Source organism: Sinocyclocheilus grahami, unplaced genomic scaffold (assembly GCF_001515645.1).
Source record: "Sinocyclocheilus grahami isolate Dianchi unplaced genomic scaffold, SAMN03320097.WGS_v1.1 scaffold381.1, whole genome shotgun sequence".
Classification (NCBI taxonomy): Eukaryota; Metazoa; Chordata; class Actinopteri; order Cypriniformes; family Cyprinidae; genus Sinocyclocheilus; species Sinocyclocheilus grahami.
This window is the reverse complement of record NW_015505560.1, coordinates 727733-737024: the sequence shown is the minus strand read 5'-3', so window position 1 is coordinate 737024 and position 9292 is coordinate 727733. Positions and strand designations below refer to the sequence as shown.

The 9292-nt window shown below is 38.0% G+C and overlaps 1 protein-coding gene across 1 annotated transcript in view; it reads left to right on the top strand.

Moving 5' to 3' along the window:
* Positions 1 to 9292, top strand: part of LOC107549798 (uncharacterized) — a 34862-nt gene that overhangs the window by 14837 nt on the left and 10733 nt on the right. Inside the window, exon 2 of the mRNA XM_016230973.1 lies at positions 5468 to 5615. Coding sequence (XP_016086459.1) covers positions 5468 to 5615 — 148 coding nt within the window. The remainder of the gene's footprint in view (positions 1 to 5467; positions 5616 to 9292) is intronic.

Below are 9292 nucleotides of genomic sequence, written 5' to 3'. Positions count from 1 at the left end.
CACACACACACACACACACACACACACACTCTCTCAGTCACACACACACACACACACACGCTCACACTCACACACACACACACACACACACACACACACACAGACACACACACACAGACACACACACACCATATCAGGTGAGAGCAGAAGCTTAATGCAGAATAACATCAACACAGCAAAGTATTGATAATAATTTCCCATCTCTTTATTATCTCCATTGTCTCTCCTAGACTGTAATATCTAATGGAGAGCAAATGGAGACTCTTTCTGAGGTTCATGAAGAGATCTCAAAAAGTCTGAAATCTTCACTTACTACTACTACTACTAAAAAATGTGGTTTCTAAAAGTGACAGTGCCTAATTACTGACATAAGTCATGTATCCATACAAAACATACAAAAATCAGGTCTGTACGATTATTTTTAATGTTTTTGAAAGAAGTCTCTTCTTCTCACTAAGGCTGCATTTATTTAATCAAAAATACAGTTAAAATTGTGAAATATTATTACAATTCAAAGTAACAGGTTTCTATGTGAATATCTGTTAAACTGTAATGTATTTCTGTGATGCGCAGCTGTATTTTCAGCATCATTACTCCAGTCTTCAGTGTCACATGATCTTCAGAAATCAGTATAATATGCTGATCTGCTGCTCAAGAAACATTTCTGATTATTATCAATGTTGAAAACAGTCGTGCTGCTCAATATTTTTGTGGAAACTGATTTCCACTTCACAATCATTTTTTATTTTTCAGGATTCACAGATGAATAGAAAGTTCAAAATGTATTTATTTCTTTAAAACCTTCTGAACAGTAGTGTATTTATTGTATCTGAAATACTAAGAATAATATCATCCAATCATGGAATTGAATCAGAATCAGAATGAGTTTTTATTGCCAGGTATGTTTTGTGAGCTCGTCCAGATCGGTGGCAGCAGCTTCAAAGATGCTCCAATCAGTGAGGTCAAAACAAGCTTGTAAATCCTGCTCTGCTTCATTAGTCCATCTTTTTACAGTCCTTAATACAGGTTTAGCTGATTTCAGTTTCTGCCTGTATGTCGGTATAAGATGAACCAAGCAGTGATCAGAGAGCCCCAAAGCTGCCCGTGGGACAGAGTGTTATGCATTCTTTATTGTGGTGTAACAGTGATCCAATATATTACTGTCTCTGGTGGGACATGTGATGTGCTGTCTGTATTTTGGCAGTTCACGGGAGAGATTGGCTTTATTAAAGTCCCCGAGAATGATTAAAACAGAGTCCGGGTGTTGTTGTTCTGTGTCTGTGATCAGATCTGCGAGTTTCTGTAAAGCAGTGCTCACGTGTGCTTGCGGAGGGATGTAGACACTGATGAGAATGAATGAGCAAAACTCCCGCGGTGAGTAGAACGGCTTGCAATTAATGAAGAGCACTTCTAGATCTGAACAGCACATCTTCTTTAACACAGTTACATCTGTACACCACCTCTCATTGATGTAAAAGCATGTCCCGCCGCCGCGTGATTTCCCTGTTGATTCTGCGTCGCGATCTGCTCTGAACAGCTGAAAGCCCGGGAGACTCAACGCGCTGTCCGGAATGGCGTCTTTCAGCCAGGTTTCCGTGAAACACAGAGCAGCAGAATTAGAAAAATCCTTATTTGTCCGGGAGAGCAGAATGAGTTTGTCTGTTTTGTTGGGTAGAGAGCGGAGGTTCGCCAGATGGATGCTAGGCAACGGCGTTCTGAATCCGCGCTGTCTGAGCTTCACGAGTGCGCCGGCTCGCTACCCCCGTCTGCGCGTCCTGAAGCGCTTGATCAGCGCAGCAGCTCCCCCGACTACAATGTCCAGCAAAACATCCGAATAGTCGAAAACCGGTGAAATATCGGGTGGTGTGTACTTCCGAATGTCCAGCAATTCGTCTCTGGTGAAACTGATTGCAGGGATATAACTAAAGACAGGACAAACTAACAAAAACATAAAAACAACTGCAGAGCACGCCACGGAGGCAGCCATCAGCGTCGGCGCCATTGTGCATTGTCAGCGCCACAGCTGAGTGGAAGTTTCTCACTCTACACATCTTTGTTTGGTTTGTCCTCGCTGACATGATCTAAACATGACACACCTGCAGCTCAAAGCCATGAAAACACAAACTCAAGGACTCTTTCAGCAAAAAACCATCACAATGACATTCAGAATCACTCATGTGTGCTTCTCAAATGCATCTGTCATCTCTCTGCGCTCCTACAGACTCCCGTCTGACTGACAGCTGCTGCAGATGGATTCAATTGGTGAGCTTATCAATACAGAGAGACTGACTGTGTGGTGTGAAATGAGCTATTGATTACAGACCCAGAGGACATAATAGTGCCCTGACGGGAGCCAGAGACAGAGAGAAAGACACAGAGAGAAAAGCAACGGGTGACGACAGGCAATAAAATCTCAAGCGTGGAGGATCTGATGTGTTTTATAGGACAGATGCTCAAGTGTGTTTACAGCTGAATCCTTTACCTGAAGAAAAAGGACTTCCTGTTTTCATGGCTGAACCTGTCAAAAACTCAAATCTAAAGAAAGAAATAAAATTCCATCAATTATATTACATTTATGAACATTTTGAGGGGAAATGCACAAAAATAAATCCAATAATTTTTCCAAATAAATATATTTTTTTCTATATTTAAATATACACACACACACATATATATACATATATATATATACAGTATATATATATATATATATATGCATGTACACTGAAAAAAACTTTGGTTTAGAAACAAATTTAACTAAGTAATTGCTGTTAAATTTCACAAACAGTTACAAAATAATGACAAATAACACATTGAATTAAGCATCAAATATTGAAATAGCATTTTCTAGTAATACATACTTCAATTATCTTTGTTTTATTTCCAGTATGTATTCCACGGCATTGAAAACTGTCGCCACAATTCTGAGTGTGACTGAATTTGATCAGACTGCAAAAAATATATTTTTTACACAAAATTTAATGAAAAATGTAAAATGATTAATTCCTAAGATGATAATTAGATGCTACTTGCTGAATTAAACATGATTCTCTGAGAATTGTGCTGAATTCTTTACCTGAAGAAGAGAGACTTCCTGCCTTGATGGTTGAAGCAGTCAAAAAAAAAAAAAAAATAATAAAAAAATACCTCAATGATAATTTTGGGGAGAAACGTGCAAAAAATATATATGTATTATTTTTTCAAAAAACTGTATTTGAATTTCGAATTGTTTATTTTTTTCCTAAAAATAAAAAACTAATGCACAATATTTTTTCTTTTGGTTTTACGGTGAAATGTGGAGTTGCAACGTACAGGACATTTTCAGTGTTTCGTCATAGATCGAGCATCTGAATAAAACTGTTTTTGACTAATATCTGAACTTAAAACACAATAATATTTTTTGCTTTTCTACACTATAAGCGATCAGCATTGCGCCAGGTCAACCTCGGACTGTCACTGCTAGTGTTAAAGATGCACATAGTTATTTCTATATGCAAAATATATATATATATATGTTTTTTGGTTTTGGGATGGAAATGTTGCATACACTCTCAGAAAAAAAGGTACAAAAGCTGTCACTTTTAAAAGGGAACTGCCCCGGTGACAGCTTTGTACCTTTTTTTCTGAGACCATCTGTAGCATATTGCACATCCTGAAAAGATGCAATGTGGCCCCTATTTTATGCAGACAGTGAAAAGAGCACAGTGCGATAAACATCTCAAATTATTAAACAAGTCCAAACACAAGACATCCATCAGTGGTCGTCACCTTAGCAGCCCTCGGACTTGTGCTGCCTCTTAAAAAACCACCACGGATGCCCTGAAACAGAAGCCAGGCCGCAGTACAAGCAGAGAAAAGTGCACATATTGATAGAGCAATTTGCTGAGAGATTGTAGGGCGGTCTCGAGGGGCCGGCACATATTAATTACCATCTCTTCATCTGTGGCCTGCCGTGCTCTCTGTATGAGGCGCGTCCATGAATCAGAACGCTGTCAGGACGGTTAATGCTCATAATTGAGTGGTTGATAAGAGTCCTGAGCTCTCTGCATTTGATGCAAAGCCACTCCGATACGCTGATGAACTTAATATGCACGCCAGCGACTCCGGAGAGATTTAGCCGGTCGACAAGGTCACGGAGAGTAGCTCAGCTTGCCTGAAATCCTCTCACACACACACACACACACATCAAAGTGCACTTTGAAGGGACAAAGACATGTCAGTTGAACTGGGATTGGGGCTGATTCTAGTGAGCGACTTCAGAACTGATATGTGATATGCTCGATTCCGATGAGCTCCACATAAAGGGATTAGAGACGCTTCATGCTGTAAGATGATGATTAAGTCATTTCAAAGTCAAAGCAATTCAGAAGTTATTAGTAAAAAATAAATATTCATGTCATTATCAGAGCAGTGTTAAGAATTTAGCCCTTTACTGTCATGCATACAATGTCTAATCCGATATTTCATCTTTTCTGAGGGGAACTGAATATCTATGATGGTTTGGAATGGCACACTAAATACTATTTTTGAAAATTAGTAGTATGCAGTATGTATGCTGTGCACAGTATGCACATTTTTAGTTTGCAGAAATGTGCATGTACGCATTTGGCTAATTGTGCAGTGAACAATATCTGTACTGCAGTAAAAGTATACACACTGGGCACACAGTATGCAATTTTTCAGTATGCACAGATTGATGTGCATGTATGCACTTGTCAAAAACATGTATCGCAATATGTATATTGCAGTGTAAAGCAATTTTTCAGTATGCATAAACGACAGCCCCACAACATTACTGCTCTAGAGGAGATCTGGATGGAGGAATGGGCCAAAATACCAGCAACAGTGTGTGACAACCTTGTGAAGACTTACAGAAAACGTTTGACCTCTGTCATTGCCAACAAAGTGTATATAACAAAGTATTGAGATGAAATTTTGTTATTGACCAAATACTTATTTTCCACCATAATTTGCAAATAAATTCTTTAAAAATCCTACAATGTGATTTTCTGGATTTTTTTTTCTCATTTTGTCTCTCATAGTTGAGGTATACCCATGATGAAAATTACAGGCCTCTCTCATCTTTTTAAGTGGGAGAACTTGCACAATTAGTGGCTGACTAAATACTTTTTTTCCCCACTGTATACTGTGCACAGTATGCAATTTTTCAATATGCATAAACTAATTTACACATATCTGCCAAAAAATGCAACGAACAATATGTACACTGCAGGATAAAGTATCTATACTGTGCACAGTATACAAATTTTCAGTATGCTTTTTACAAATCTGATGAAGAAGCAAACTCATCCTAATCTTGGGTGACCTTTTGGGTGAACAATTCCTTTAATGTCGATGTCTTCTTACATTGAGTGCTTTCAGATCAGATATTACTTTACTCAAACATACAGTTTTTTTCCTCACATGCTTGAACAGTGATAAAACTATTCATCCTCCTGTGCATCAGATGTCATTATGAAGGAACAATCTTAAAGTCCTGTACATATCCAGATGAATATGCCACACACAGCAGCGGTGGGCTGATGAAACAGTCTTGCGGGTGTTTGAAAGTTCTCACAGCAGTGGTGAGTAATTCTCAGCAGCCACTACATGAGGTTGAACGAGCAGACGACGTGACTGTTTTACGAATGCGTCTACAGCAGCCGTGCAATAAGCGGGGAAATCAGGGCGTTAAACATTTTGAAGTGGGCTCCTGACTGTTTGACTTTGGTTGGCAGATTTTAAATTGCATCAGGACCTGTGGGAGTTTGGTCGTGTTGCCATCAGTGGATTTGCTCAAAATCATAGATTACATTGTCAGGCACCTCGCCGGGCGCTCTTCAGCCTGCTGTGTGCGAAAAATATTATTGGCAAAGAGAATGTTAAGCAGATGCATCTTGACTTTATATGCAACGTGATTTAGACATGCAGGCCTGCTGTAAAATAAATGCAATGCTGTTATTACCTGTCGGACAGATGATGCAGTGACATTTACAGTCTGACCCGCATCCCATCATGAGCTTTCACATACTGTAGAATATAAATCCTTATTTTCTAAAGCAAATAAGAATGACACTTGCCTGTGCAAAAGTCAATGTTGTGATTATCAGCGATTGATATCAGGGTTATTATAGTTAATTAAAATGGGTAAGACTTTACAATAAACTTCCTTAAGAACTAACAATGAAAAAAGTATTAATTAATCATATTTAATGTTAATATCAACATGTACTAATACATTTTTAAAATCATCTCTGTTAATATTATTTAATGAACCTGAGCTAAAATTAACTCGTTACTAATTAACTAAAATGGACAAAGATTCATAAATACTGTAACAAATGTATTGCTCGTTAGTTAATGCAAGTTAATGCATTAGCTAAGGTTAACTAAGGAAAGTTATTGTAAAGCGTTACCATTAAAAAGAAAAGCATAACAATTTTTACTTTTTTATTATTATTATTATTATTTTTAATGACTCATGGACCCCAGTTTAGAAAACCCTGATAGGATTAATTTTTCTCTCTATTTAAATATATGTTATATATATATATATATATATATAATTAACATTATATTTGCTTTACATTTTATTTAAATAATTAACTTTAAGTATGAGCAGTAGTAATGATGATTGACTTATCATACACCACTAATTAATTTTCTCTCTGTTAGTATATAAATACAACATAGAGGTAATAATAATCAGATATTGTTTATAATACAGAGGAGCTGTTTCTATATCGTCTGCACACCCTTCATATTTCCTGAGAGCTGTTCAGATGACACTCATTTCCTCTTCACGTAGCCTTCTGGAGAACAGCCTCTCTTTGACACACATCTTTCTGCTGTTGTTGTTTAGTTTTGCACTTATTTATTCTGCTCATCTCTCGCTCTAGGTGAAACAGAAGTTATACGAGCGCTCCTGGTCACAGAATATTGGATCTGTGCACGCTTACAGTGAGGCTGTGATGGAAACCAACACATACATGCACATTTCTGCATACTGAAATATTGCATACTGTGCACAGTATAGATACTTTATACTGCAGTATACATATAGTTCACTGCACATTTCTGCATACTGAAAAAGTGCATACTGTGAACAGTATAGATACTTTATACTGCAGTATACATATTGTTCACTGCACATTTCTGCATATTGAAAAATTGCATACTGTGCACAATATAGATACTTTAAACTGCAGTATACATATTGTTCGCTGCATATTATGAGAAATACATGCACATTAGTTTAGGTATACTGAAAACTGGTATACTAAGCTGTAAGGTCTTGTATAGACAGGTGTGTGGCTTTCCTAATCAAGTTCAATCAGTATAATCAAACACAGCTGGACTCGAATGAAGGTGTAGAACCATCTCAAGGCTGATCAGAAGAAATGGACAGCCCCTGAGTTAAATATATGAGTGTCACAGCAAAGGGTCTGAATACTTAGGACCATGTGATATTTCAGTTTTTCTTTTTTAATAAATCTGCAAAAATGTCAACAATTCTGTGTTTTTCTGTCAATATGGGGTGCTGTGTGTACATTAATGAGGGAAAAAAATTAACTTAAATGATTTTAGCAAATGGCTGCAATATAACAAATAGTGAAAATTTTAAGGGGGTTTGAATACTTTCCGTACCCACTGTATACTTCATACTCCAGTATACATATTGTTAGCAGCACATTTTGGCAGATATGTGTACATTAGTTTATGCACACTAAAAAAACGCATACTATACACAGTTTATATACTTCACATTACATTATGCATTTTGATCACTACACATTTTGGCAAATACAAGCATATTAGTCTGTGCAAACTGAAAAATTGCATACGGTGCACAGTATATATGCTGTGGTACATGTTTTTGACAAGTGCATACATGCACATTAGTCTATGCATACTGAAAAATTGCATACTGAGTGCCTAGTGTGTATACTTTATACTGCAGTATACATATTGCTCACTGCACATTTCACTGCAGAGGATCCATTGGTGAAATGCTACGTTTTATGCAAATTTCCATTTTTTGGATGAACTATTCTTTTAACAACATGAAAATAAAATTCTGCTTTTGAAACAGAATTCAGTTAGTACAATAACTGACTTTGCATGGGTAATTTTAGGATTATAAACCTAAAAATAAAATTTAGATTAGAAGGCCAGAGACAAGCTATAGAGTTTAAAATGTCTAGCAAATAAATGCAATTTGATACTAAACTTACACTATTTCCGATGCATGATAAAAAATAAAGTGGCTGGGGAAGCTCTGGAAAAGTAAAGAGTTCATTTTGATTTCATAGACTTCACTTGCTGTCATTACAATCAGCAGTCTTGTTTTCTGTTGGCTGTACACAAAAATCAATAATAAAATTTCAAGCATGTAATACAATGTGTTCTGTGATTTACACTGCCTCTGTGCATTAAAAACTGCATAAACATACCTTGTCGCTTCTGATGTGATGCATCAGGGAAACTCCGCCTCTGATCTTCATGAAGTAACATTATTGAGATTCAGAGCGTGTTGAGGTTTAATCTGTGAATCTGGAGCAGGTAAACAGACCCGAGGCTGTAATTTCTACATCAGCAGGAGAAGATTTTCTGAGTCTTTTGATTTCATTCTTGGCTTTCCGTTTAATGGATGTCTGTGTGTGGGTGTTTCTGTGGAACATAATGTGAGCAAACACACACTGCTCATTCACTGCTGACAACCCCTAAACACACACACACACACACTCACTCCCTCACTCTCTTACACACACACTCACACTCACACTCACACTCACACTCACTCACTAGCACACACACACACACACACTCGCTCGCTCACTCACTCACTCACACACACACACACTCACACTCACTCACTCACTCTCACACACACACACACACACACACACACTCACACTCACTCACACACACACACACACACACACTCACACTCACTCACACACACACACACACACACACTCACACTCACTCACACACACACACACACACACACTCACACTCACTCACACACACACACACACACACACTCACACTCACTCACACACACACACACACACACACTCACACTCACTCACACACACACACACACACACACTCACACTCACTCACACACACACACACACACTCGCTCGCTCGCTCGCTCGCTCGCTCACTCACTCACACACACTCACACTCACTCACTCACTCTCTTACACTCACACTCACTCACACTCACACTCACTCTCACACACACACACACACTCACTCACACACACACACCCACACACACACA